General features: G+C 40.0%; 1 protein-coding gene across 1 annotated transcript; it reads left to right on the top strand.

The window, feature by feature from the left end:
- Window positions 1–11,185: 11,185 nt before the first annotated feature.
- LOC121885933 (lysozyme D-like) lies at window positions 11,186–13,454 on the top strand. The gene is made up of 5 exons (XM_042395767.1): window positions 11,186–11,209; window positions 12,407–12,535; window positions 12,674–12,742; window positions 12,858–12,994; window positions 13,095–13,454. Exons 4-5 carry the CDS (start codon window positions 12,858–12,860, stop codon window positions 13,411–13,413), a joined length of 456 nt encoding a protein of 151 aa, XP_042251701.1. The 5' UTR covers window positions 11,186–11,209; window positions 12,407–12,535; window positions 12,674–12,742; the 3' UTR covers window positions 13,414–13,454.

Below are 13,454 nucleotides of genomic sequence, written 5' to 3'. Positions count from 1 at the left end.
CTATAGAAATGCTGTGGAAGGACCTGAAGCAACAGTTCATGCAAAGAAACCACCCAACATCCCTGAGTTGAGACTGTTCTGTGAGGAGGCATGGGTTAAAATTCCTCCTAGCTGATGTGCAGAGCTAATAAAGAGTTATCAGAAACATTTGGTTGAAATTATTGTTGCATAAGGGGGTCACACCAGTTACTGAAAGCAAGAATTCACATACTTTTGCCTCACACAAATATGTGAGATTGGATCATTTTCCCCAATAAATAAATGAATAAATTGAATGTTTTTGTTTCATTTGTTTAATTGGGTTCCCTTTATCTAGTTTTAGACTTGTGTAAAAATCTGATCATGTTTTAGGTCATAATAATGCAGAAACAGAGCAAATTTTAAAGGGTTCACAAACTTTCAAGCAGCACTGTACCCTATATTGTACATGAACTGGGCTCTGCCCTGGCTTCACTGTGTTTAGGGACATAATATATAATAATATCAATAACAATACTAATAAACATCATATCTGTCTTATAATAATGATAAATAACATCATTTTCATCCTATTAATGTGTGTAATAATTATAACATGTATAACATTATTGCCCCATTAGAAATAAGTGTAATAATATTAAATATTATATTATACATTTAATAATAATATGTATAATAATCATCGCAATCATCATTTTACAAACTGTAATGTTAAAAATTGTAATCTGTATAATAATAATCCCCATCATTATCATCATTCTCCTATCAAGCCTGTGTATAGCCTGTGTATGGATTTTCAGTTTGTAAGGATGATTCTCTTGCTGATAGCTAGGGAAACCAGTGTGGATTTTGTGAGTTTTTGTGGAAGTTCAACTGAGGATAAATCACCAAGTATGCATAATGAGGGAGAGAGGGGAAAGCTGCAACCTAAGAAGAGAGCTTCTGTGTCACTTTAAACAACGAGAACATTTATCTGTGTTGGAGAGACCCATTTTGTATTGAGTAATGTGTGTTCTGTAGAGAATTAACTTTCCCATTTAACCTCTGACCCCATACCTCTGGATCAGGTCTTTGAAGGAGATAAAATAGCTGAAATAGGAGGCGAAAATCTGTGATCTGGGATGCCAGTGCCTTCGAGATGATTTGAATGTAATGATAACAATATGGGGCAGTGACTATTTTAATTTTGGCATTCTAATCGACAGGTAGTCTCAGTGTTTGCCAGAAGTGTTTAAGGAATTCACCTGGGTATCCTTCTGGTCCTGGTGCTTTATTATTAGGTATATGTGTAGGACCATTGTGAAGGTCAGAGAGTGTTAATGGAGTATCTAAAATATCTGCTTAATCTGTGGATAATTGCAGACTATGTAGGAACAAGTGAATAGCTGTTGGGGTTATTTTGGGGAGAATATATATTGCAGTAAAAGCTTTGTTTACAGCTGGCTTGAGGAGATTGTGTGTAATTTTCTGCTGAAATTCAGGTTGTTGTTTTTTTTGTTTGTTTGTTTTTTGTCAGAATATTATTCAATTGAAATATGAGGGTTTGTATTCCAAGTTTGCTCTGTGGGGTTGTTTGCGTAGTTATCTATTAGTTCTTTGATTTTGTTTGAGTATGAGTATTTGAGTATGAGTATATTCGATTTTCACTCTAATTACCACCTTGCCTGTTTCCCAAAGTAGTGTTGGAGAGGCATTTGGAGAGTCGTTCATTTCCAAAAAGGATGCCCACTCCCTAATTGTTTGTTGTAGCCCTATTTATAAACAACAACAACACTGAGTCTTGGGGTTTCAACAGTTTAAGTGTCAGTTCATTAACCAAGACCTCGCCAATGGGAATATGGATTGAAATGGTTTATTTGGTGAATGATGGAAGAGAGCTGAGATGTAGAAAGAAGGAGGGATAGAGGGATGAAGGGATGGAGAGAGAAGGGTGAGGGTCGAGGGATGTGGGGATGTGGGGATGAGGGGCGAGGGGCGAAGAACGTGGGATGGAGGGTTGAGGGGCTGAGGGTCGAGAGATGAGGGGAAGAAGGGATGAAGGGAGAGGGGAGAGTCGACGGGGGGTTAGGGTTAGGGTTAGGGCTAGGGTGTTAAGATGGTGCGTGGTGTTAAGATGGTGAGGCGTCAACGGCAGAAAGGTAGGTGGGAACTAGGGGGGTCGACACTCAGGATGGGGCAGCTGTTTCAGCGGTCCAACGTCAGTGTGGAGCCCCCTGTTCCTGTGTTCAAACAGAGAAGAGAGAATGGTTAACAAAGGGGTCAGGGTGGGAGGGACTTGCAAACTGAGACAAAAGGGGAGAGGAATGGATGAGGTGTGCCTAAATACTTTACAGTGCGGTAATGGGATGTGTGCAAGGCTTGGTCTTTGTTCCCAAACTTTGTTTATACATCTATAAACTTAATTTCTCACAAATTACAGAATATTATTTTCTGTCTTCCCTCTAGTGGTAACTCTAATCCTGAAGACCCAGTACCAAAAACACAGGTTCTTCCAGAAGTCAGCTTTGTTTTCACATTTCCCTCTAGTGGTATTCATCCATACACATGAAAAGTAATAACCAATGAAAACTATAATATTTGTTTGATATCCCATCATGCTTTGTGTGTGTAATAATTCACTTTGAGCATGGAAGTTCATGTGTGACCTTTGGAATATGTATCTGTGATAAATAATTCTAAACTCAAGGTTCACTTTCTGTACATCTTTTTCTAGAGTTTTTGGTTGTATCTAATTTGCCATATGCTGAAGAGGGCCATGATGTTTGGCCAAAAGCTTGTATTTATGTGCGTATACATGCATACATACATGCATGTACACAATATGTACTTAATGTGAATGGATGAATGTGTGTGTGTATATATATATATATATATATATATATATATATATATATGTATCTCTGTATACTATGTATATATATATATATATATATATATATATATATATATGTATCTCTGTATACTATGTATATGTATATGTACATAACATAACTAACTTGTTAATTGTTTGAACTTTGTAGCTTAAAAATTTGTTTTAGTTTTAGTTAGAGGGTAGGAGTGATAAATTCTGGCTTCACCTTCACCTTTCGGTCATTGCTCCAAACTCAAGTTTACAAAATGTCCCTTAGAAACCTGTGGGTGATGTCTGAGAGACTTGTTCTGCTTCAGTCTTTGATCAGGATTAAGATTGAGTGTTCAGGTCAGAATCAGGTTGAAGTCAGATATGTAGTGCTGATGGTTAGGGTCAGGGGTATCATTAGGATAGAAGTAGAAGGTGTTTGTGCGAGCCTGTGAACAGACTGTTGAGGCCCTGGCCAGCGGTTGCGTGCAGGCCTGCCCTGTGGCTTCATGCTGCTGCTGCACAGAGCCTGACATCAGGCTGCACATCCCCACTGTGGCTGGCCTCCTTCCGGCAGATGTCCCAGCACTAAGCCGGGGGGAATCCCACCACAACTCAAGGTTGCGTAAAGAAAGACCGGTTCCCCAATGCTGGAGGCCCGCACCCCAGCCGCTTCTCATGGTAATGTCAAAGACATAACTGTAACAGCATCCTTCACAGCATTTTGTAGTTTCTCTTTCTTTGTTTATTTTTTTAAAGGAACAGCTTTGTCACCGCAGGTCAGCCCAGTCTGGGAGATGTGGCTCTTCCTCCCTGGCCATGCACAGGGACAGGTTTCTGTTTTAACTGTTTCTTGACAGGTGGTTTTGGGCCTCAAACACCACTGAAAGTCATCTCAACGGTATTTAAACTGTACAAAACGACTTCAAACTTGATTATTGTTGACCTCAGTTCACTTATATAAACTCGTTTTTTGGTAGAAAGTAAGTCATTTGTTCTTACAAATGTGTGTTATGTCACTGATAAAGAGTTTTCCATCTTAATAAATGGTTTGCAATTGGAATCAGAATCAGAACCAGGTTTATTTGCGAAGTAGATTTGCCTTGGTGTTTTGGTGCATAACAGTCAAAAATATACACAAAATTAAATAGTCCTAAAAAATATCAAAAAGAAAGAAAGAAATTAATATGTAAAAAAATATGTAAGACATATTCTAAGTGAGAAGAGCTGCAACAAGTTTAAAATTTAAATTGAACAGAAAGGAAACCTACAAATTATTGACCAGGAATAAACATTACAATATACAGTGTGCCATTAATACTAATACTACTACTAATAATAATAATAGCAATAATAATAATATAATACAAATTGAGTTAATGTAACATGACATTTTAGATCAAAGATCACAGATGTACAAATATAAGATTATGGGATTTTATGTTAATATAATGTGTAATGTCCTTGGGTGGGATACAGTCCGTGTCAGTGGGGGTACCAGGCCTTGCTGATGAGGACGGGATTGCAAACGGGAAGAAACTGTTATTGTGGTGTGAGGTTTTGGACTACACAGACCTCAGCCTCTTGCTGGAGGGGAGCGTTTCAAAAAGAAACGTTTGCCTGGATTGTGGTGCAGATGCTCTGCAGCTCTTATCCAGAAGGTCACAGGTCAAATGTTCTATTGGAAGGGTCTACCTACTAAAGAGCAAAAAGGACAAAGCACATGTCTTGATGAAGGATGATTTACTCCAGCCAGAGAGATGTTCCACCACTTGGCAACCCCAAAGTTGTCAATTATGTCTTTTAACTGATCTCTAAGGCATTGTTGATGATTTATTATCTCTTAGTGAAGTCATTGCTTACAATGTTCTACAACGTCCTTTATGAAGTCTGACTTATTAGAAAACGGTACGGATATTTCTAAAGTTAATGAGCGTTTCTATTCATGGTTTAATTATGTATTTCAGAACAGACTTGTTGTTTGCACAAGGGCTTCACAAGGATGTGTATAATCACATTTTATTTTCCCTTTTCTTAAATGAATTTAGGATCAGCTTTTTGAAATACAGTTAAAGGGAGATGTTGTATGTAAAGAAGACTATATGAAATCTGTAGCCCTATAACAAGGATGCAGTACTAGTACATAGGAAATTAACAGGCAAAACCAAAGAATTAAATATAGCCTCAAGCAGCAATTCGTGGGTTCAAACCTTTTTGTGAGCAGCAGAAGGAAGCAGCTCAATCGTCCAAAATTAAAGCCGCAAGCAGCAATGAGTAGGTTTCAGGTTGCACAAACGTGAGCAAAGTTTCTTCAGCTAGTTTAATTCTATTTAAAGGAGTGGGACTAATCACACACTTGTTTCATCATCACAAAGCCTGCAGCATTTCAATAATTGCGCATTCAAAGATCCACCATTTGTCACCCCTTTATAGGATTTGAAGAAAACTTAGTGTGTATGTTCAGGAGATAGTGCTGGATGTCTCCCGTGAGTTTAATCAGGATTACTCAAAGGCATCTTGAGTTATGAGGAAATAGGTAATAGGCCACGCCCACTTGCCCCCAGAGCATGCACACCAATTTTGGAAATTCTGTCCACCGGATTTTCAGATACACATTGTGACATTTGTGGCTGATTTAAGCTCAAAATGCTTTGGTAGACCTATTCACAAATACAGACTGAAGTTATGGCCAATATTCTTTAAACACCGCCCTTCACAAAGATATTTTGGTTGATGGCAGCCACGATTTTGACTGATCTTGCTCATTTATGGTAGAACTCTGTATCTCAGTCCCCCAAGGCTGTATACGAAATTTGGTCCTGATAAAGTCAAAATCCAAAAAGTAGATGTCAAATTACTGTTTTTTAATATTATGCAAATTAGCAAAAAATCCATCTGGGCAGACTTGTATGGTCCAAGAGGCTTTTTTGTAGAGCACATTGAAGAGCACATTGAGCTGGATTTGCGTGAGAAATTCTAAGTCAATCAGACTTACAGTGTGAGAGGTGTGGCCTTTCCAAAATTGCATTTTTGGGTCTTAATTATAACACCACCATCTGGCTAATTGGGCTCATATTTCTTGGGAAGCACATGCATATTATTCCCAGTTACTGAGCCAAGTTTCATGGTTTTCACTCATTCCACCTCACAGCAATTTGAGTTACAGCAGAAGACAACAAATAATAATTATAATAAACTAGCACAAACCCAAAAGGGTTCTACCCCTTTCAGGGTTTGAACCCTAATTATCAGCAATGTCAAACAATATGTCTCATTCCTGTGTTGATGAATGTGCAACCTGTTAAAGCTGTCAATATCTTTAACATTTTGGTGCATATCTGAATAAAAATGAGTTTACTAATCTCTCTCTCTGTGTCTACAAGGCACAGGTTGGAAGTGTGCAAACCTACTATTTAACATCCTGGTTTGGGCATCTCAGCTTTAGGTTGAAAACAGTCTATAGTGCTCTGGGGATTTGTACACCAGCAGAACTGGACACAAAGCTCAATACCAGCCACCATCTGCATGATCAGTTTGAATCCTGTCCTCTGGGAGGCATTTTAAAATGCCTTTGGCACTTGGGCACTGTGCAAGTATGTATATGACTACCAGCCAGACTGCTCTGATATGTATGTGGATATAAGTTCCATGACCCTGCAAAAAGGATAAGGTATGGAGAATGGATTGCAGGATGGATATTTGTAAATCAGATTTGGCTCCCTCCTCTAGGCCTCCAGGCTTCACTTCTACACAAAACATACAAAAATTAGAAGCACATATGCTTGATTTTGCTGAGTATATTCAGGTTCAGAAGAAAATAAATCCTTTTAATTTTAAGGCCCCATAACCTTTCCTCTAGCACCACATGCAGGACAAACTTCACATTTTAAGACCTGTCCAAAGTTTTGGTATTGTTAAGTGTAATGAGCATTGCAGCCTGTGGGGGCAACTAACAGGGATAGACTTTTGATTGTGATACTTTAAAAACACAAAAACAGCCATAAAATACAGATCAAACCCATGAAGCAAAATTTTAACAAGATCCCCACGTGTTTTACCACTTTAGTGAGCTTGACATGACCAAAAATATGTGGACAATCAAACATTACAGCCATATGAAATAGTGTATGGTGTGAATCCAACACCATAGTATTAATCTGCTGTTATAAAACCCTCTGCTTTTTTCTGAGGGTTCACCATCAGATGTTGGAACATTGATACTGGGCAATTAGGAGTGTTTTAGGCAGGGATCAGTGCCCCTGTAGCAATGCCTGGACACTGTTTTGAGGTGAACTGTGAAGCCAGTCACAAACAAACAATAGAAGGTTAACAACATCATTTAAATGAAATAAATGGGAGAGTTACTTGTTTTACAGTGTTGCTAATGATATCAGACTGGTCACTTGCAGCGAATGAATTGTGACTGAACTATGAAATGGATACTTCACCTCCATCAAAGTAAGCAGAAGCCTTTGACATCAGATAACGTGAGTCAGATACACCTTCTCTGTCTCTTCACTTTTTTTTCCCCAATGTCTCTCTGCAGCTCATGTGTGTATTTATCTCCTTGACAAGTACACATGCTGTATGTTGTTTACCTGGACACTGAAGTTAGAGTGTGTGCTGTCTACATGAACGCACAGAACCTGATTCATTTAGAATTGTCCACTTTTGGGCTGGACTGCAACAGTGGGGCAAGCCCTATAAACACAAATGTCTGACTGACTGACTGACTGAATGACTGAGTCACTGAGTGATGAAGTTGCACCACTGGTCAGCTGAAGGCAGCTCAAAGGGTCGGAAGTCGCCAAAGCTTGGGACAGCCAAGTATTCTAGAATTACGGTGGTCCTGAGAGCTCAACACAGTGCAACTTAAGAAAACACATGCAAATAGACAAAACACAAGCAAATTAAGAAACTATCTTCATCAATTTGGCAACACATGCGCAGCATTTAGAAAACGCAACACATTACAGAAACACGCTGAAAATACCACACCACAACACATTACAGGAGTGCACTGCAAATTCCACAATGCAATACAGTTATAGAAACACACTGCAATACCACAAGGCAACACATAACAGAAATGCGCTGCAAATACCACAACGCGACACATAACAGAAATGCACTGCAAATACCACAACACAACAGAACTGATTCCAGAGGACACTTAAAAGTGATTAACACGTCTGGACACGCATGATGTGTTGGCACGGTTTGACATTATTGAAGTCAGCTATCTGTCAGTGATGTTGGAAAATGAGCTAAAATGTAAGTGTTTTTGGTTTATATTAACAAGGAGATCGCATGACTCAGATATTATTGCAGATATCTGCTGTTAACCTAGCGTTGGCCTTTTGCCACACTCCCCATTCAAATAACCTGATGGAACGTGGCTGGCTATAACGTTGATAGTTACTTTCAGAAACTGTAATAGGGGACAATCAAGTTAAACGACCAGTAGGTTTTGCTGACATGAATAATAAAATTAAATCAATGACTTTGATTTTTTTTTTTAACCAGTTAGCATAAGCAAACATAGCTGGCAATCCTAATAGTAACTAATCCCCAATTGGAAGACGCTAACACTGGTTAGATAACTTTGCCAATGGAGCTGTAAAGGAAGAATTTGGGGTTTAAGCTAGATATACAGTTTAGAGATTTTTTTTGTATTATCCTTATTTAAACTTGAAAATCAGGGGCGAAAATATATCTCGGTCCCCTGACTTTTTCTTATCAGTACTTGACTAAATTTCCATTGCAGTGAGAATAAAAGTGTGCAAGTTAAAACAGCTTGTGTGGTACAAGCTATCTTAGGCTAATCATAAGGGCCTCCCTTACACCTGTGTTTCTCCTGCCATGACAAGTCAAAATGTCTGCTGTGAAAAAGATCTATATCACATGCAGGGCCTGTGTGTTTTTAGCCACACTTAGCATTTACATTGTTCCTTATTCCCAGGTAATGTTTTGTTCATATTGTGGAATCGAATTGGCTGGACATATTGGATGTTTTTGTGGCTTCTGTGGCAGCAACATTCAATTCAATGGCACCTTTTCCTATATATTCCTATAGGTCCTTAGAAACAGCTTTAAAACCTGATTTATATTTAGACTGTTTTTCTCCAGTTGACTTTCCTGGACTAACTTCAACAATTTCTTCAACTAAACCATCAACCTGTCTCTTAGACCCCATCTCAACTTGGCTGCTTAAAGAAGTCCCTTAATTAGCACCTCTTTACTAGATATGATCAATCAGTCTTTATTAAAAAGTCTACTTTGATTCCGGTGTTTTAGCCAACTATAGACCTATATCTAACCTTCCCTTTCTCTCTAAGATCCTTGAGAAAGCAGTTGCCAATCATTTGTGTGACTTTCTACATAACAATGGTTTATTTTATTTATTTATTTTTCTTATTTATTATTTTCAGTCAGGATTTAGAGTGCATTATAGCACAGAAACAACACTGGTGAAAGTTACAAATGACCTCCTAATTGTATGAGACAAAGGACTTCTATCTGTACTTGTCTTGTTAGATGCTCTATTTGACATCACTGACTATCACATCCTATTACAGAGTCTGGAACATGTAATTGGCATTAAACACACTGCATTAAGCTGGTTTAAGTACTATTTATCAAATTGATTTCAGTTTGTACACGTTAACAATGAATCCTCCATGCACGCAGAAGTTAGACATGGAGTTCCACAAGATTCTATGCTTGGACCAATACTATTCACCTTCTATATGCTTCCTTTAGGTAACATTATATGGAAACACTCCATAAATTTTCAACTCCAAGCATGCCTTAAGGACATAAAGACCTGGATGACCTGCAATTTTCTGCTACTAAACTCAGACAAAACTGAGGTTACTGTGCTTGGCCCTAAACATCTTAGAAACACATTATCTAATGACATAGCTACTCTAGATGGCATTACCCTGGCCTCCAGCACCACCATAAGGAATCTGGGAGTTATCTTTTATCAGAATACGTCCTTCAACTCCTACATAAAACAAATTTACTTTTTTCACCTACATAACATTGCAGAAATGAGTTAAATTTGTTACTTCTAGGCTAGATTATTACAATTCCTTATTATCAGGCTGTCCCAAAAAATCTCTAAAAAGTCTCCAGTTGATCCAGAATGCAGCTGCCTGTGTAATGACAAAAACTAGAAAAAGAGATCATATTTCTCCCATTTTAGCCTCTCTGCACTTGCCCCCTGTAAAATCTAGAATCGCATTTAAAATCCTTCTCCTCACCTACAAAGCCTTTAATGGTCAGGCACCATCATATCTTAACATATCTAGAATACTGCACTCCCGGAATGCAGGCTTACTTGTCATTCTAATCTCCAAAAGTAGAACGGAAGGCAGAGCCTTCAACTATCAGGCTCCTCTCCTGTGGAACCAGTGGCAATTGGTTATTAGAGGCAGATGGGGTTGTCATTAGAAAGAACTGTACAAACAAATGATGTTACTAATTCTCAGAGAGATTATTATCTGCGAAAATGTATTATCTATGAATGTAGCATCTTCCTAAATTGTAAATGATTTGTGTTAGGATTTTAGTTCATGTTTATTGGTCCCTGTCTTGCTGCTTCAGATTGCATTTTCCCAGTTCTTTTCTGCCAAATCCCTGTATTATATATGAAATATTTTTTCTCTCTTCTTTGGAAAAAATCCATTATTGACATTCTGGTTAAAATGGCTCAACAGCGATACCTGCAGGGCAGGAGGAGGAAGAGCAGTGCGTGTTAAGTGGTGGTGGGGAGCAGTGGGAGAGAGTGGGGGACAGAGGAGGACGGGTGTCTGCTGTCCTCCTCAGGGCGGGATCTCTTACATCAATTTAATGTACTTCATTTTTTTTCATGCTAATCTATGATTGGCTAAGACACATAAAATGACGCTCCAAGGGAGGCCGTCCTCCCTAACCAATTAACAACCAGAATGCAATATTGACATCGCGTTGGTTGATAGTTTCCAGATTTCATCTTCAATTCTCTCCACTGTAAGGCAGAGTAGCAGCAGTAGATAGTTCGTTGTGTTAGCCAATGCAACAGTTAGCTTGTTATAGCAGCCTGAAGGAGTCTTTATACATCCATGGAAGGACTGTTAAGGACTGTTGTTAAGTTAACGGGAGAAATGATCTGGACTGTGCAGTGCAGCAGCGGCAAGATGCCACCAGGGAGGCTGGAGAGAGAAGCAACCAGAGAAACAACCAGGCGAGTTAGCTTGTTTGTCATTGTTGCTAATGATATCAGACGAGTTAACCAGCAGCCATAAAGTTCTGTTAACTAACAAACAAGATGACCAACAGTCATAAATGGACGTTATGACATAAATACTTCATCTCCATGATAGAAAGAAGAAGACGTCAGATAACGTGAGTCAGTTACAGCTTCTCTCTCTCTGTCTCTTGGGTCGCTAATTTCATCTCTGATGGTTAAATGTCTCTGTGGCTGTTGTGTGAATTTATCTCCTCAACAAGAATGCAGCAGAGATCATATAATGTGTTGTGGGTAGTTTGCTTGTTGAAGTTACAGTGAGCTGTCTGGACTCACTCATTCATTTGGAATTGATCCAGTTTTTAATTGAGTGGTTGTTCAGTCACCTGTTGATGTTGTGTGATTAGTGAATGAGTGTGCAGGAGGTCTGGCTGCTTGTTGTGACAATTTCTTCAGTTTTTTTAAGCTGAATCTATATTGAGTAATAAGCTTAAAGTAACCAGAATAACAAGTGTTAACATGTCAGCTTTGTAGACTATATTTTATATGTGGTGCATATAGATAAGAGTAAGTCATGTATTTGATACATGCATTAATACTTTTTGTGAATGTTTTTAGTGTTCAGTCTTTCTAGTATTCAACACTGATCTGTACCTGTATCAGTTCATAAACTTTGTGGTACTTTATACATTTCTGTATACTAAGAAAATACATAGGAAACACGTGTAAATCATGTGATATGCAGTCTGTTTTTGATGAGAACATAAGTTGTCACAATAGAACAATACTATAAATCTAAATTTCACCTTGTTGGTAAAATGACACATTCTGAAGCACTCCACAACAGGTTTTTTGTTTAGAAACAATATGTATATGCTAAATGTCTTTAAAGAAACAGCCTTTTCACCACTCAGGGATTTTTTGTTTTTGAAAGCAAATTGTTTTATTGGCATATAAAATAAAAAGTGCCATCAGGTGTCATCATGGTTCAGCCTCTACCTCCTGCATTCAGTCTTCCACCGGTGGAGCTGGTATCCTGTTTGCGAGAGGCACAGGCTGAACCTGGAACCAACGAGGTAGAGGAGGGATTCTGGAGTGCTATACGCCGCATAGCGCCATCAGGCGTCCTTATGGTTCAGCCTGTTTGTGCTCTAGCACACTCCCGCTCCTGCCCCCGCCCCAGCTCCGGCTCTAGCACTCACTCCCGCTCCCGCTCCGGTCCCGGCCCCGGCTCTAGCACTCCCGTTCCCGGTAGGGATTCTGGAGTGCTATACGCCGCATAGCGCCATCAGGCGTCCTTATGGTTCAGCCTGTTTGTGCTTGTGCTCTTGTTCTTGCCCCGGCTCTGGCTCCAGCTATGGCTCCTGCTCCGGCTCCTACGGTACATCATTGACCTCCTGGGTCCGCCACCAGACCACATTATTAAGGAAGGGAGGAAATCAAGGGAATACTTCCAGTCAGATTCCCAACAATGGAGGCTCACGGTACAAAACCCCTTCTTTGACTTTTCAAATATTTTATCCTTAACATATAAAAATAATACCTTCCAATATTTTCCCTCAGTTCATCAGCTGAATTTATAGAGAAATACATGTATCTTAAATACTTGAACGTTCTTTTAGGAATTCTCGGTATGGTCTAAGACTGATGACAGGTCCTACTCATTCCGGTCCCTGGATGAAATAATAAAGGTAGGTCATTAAATAGGCACTAGCTGCTGAAAAGTGACGTCATTGATTGCCTTTTCATAATTTAGGAAGATGACTCAAATATTAGGTTAAATTTTTCAATTATTTCCTAAACTAGATGTGTCTGAAGAAAGTTAGAAGATTAAGGGAGTGCATCAACCTCTTAAAGGCCATGTTCCCGTGGGATGGGAGGGAGAGGATTACCCCCAACGAAGTCCTCACCCATCCGTTTATTACCAGGAGCTACTGCAACAAGTATGGGCATGTGTGTGTATATATGTGTGTTATGTGTTTGTGTTGATTTACATATTTGCATACACATGGGATTTCTGTTTGTTGTCCATAAACATAACAGTGGCCCGACAGACACACCCAGCAAGAACCAGGAAGCTGGTCTTCGCACTCACTCCCGCTCCCGCTCCGGCCCTGGCCCCCGCTCCTGCTCCGGCTCTGGCCCTGGCTCTAGCACTCACTCCCACTCCCGCCCCCGCCCCCGCTCCTGCTCCGGCTCCAGCCCCCGCTCCCGCTCCCGCCCCCGCTCCTGCTCCGGCTCCGGCTCTAGCACTCCCACTCCCGCCCTCGCTCCGGCTCCGGCTCTAGCACTCACTCCCGCTCCCGCTCCTGCTCCGGCTCTGGCTCTAGCACTCCCACTCCCGCCCTCGCTCCGGCTCTAGCACTCACTCCCGCTCCCGCTCCGGCCCCGGCTCTAGCACTC

This window comes from Thunnus maccoyii, chromosome 19, assembly GCF_910596095.1.
Source record: "Thunnus maccoyii chromosome 19, fThuMac1.1, whole genome shotgun sequence".
NCBI lineage: Eukaryota > Metazoa > Chordata > Actinopteri > Scombriformes > Scombridae > Thunnus > Thunnus maccoyii.
Note: the sequence above shows the minus strand (reverse complement) of the source record. Positions and strands in the feature narration are given on the sequence as shown.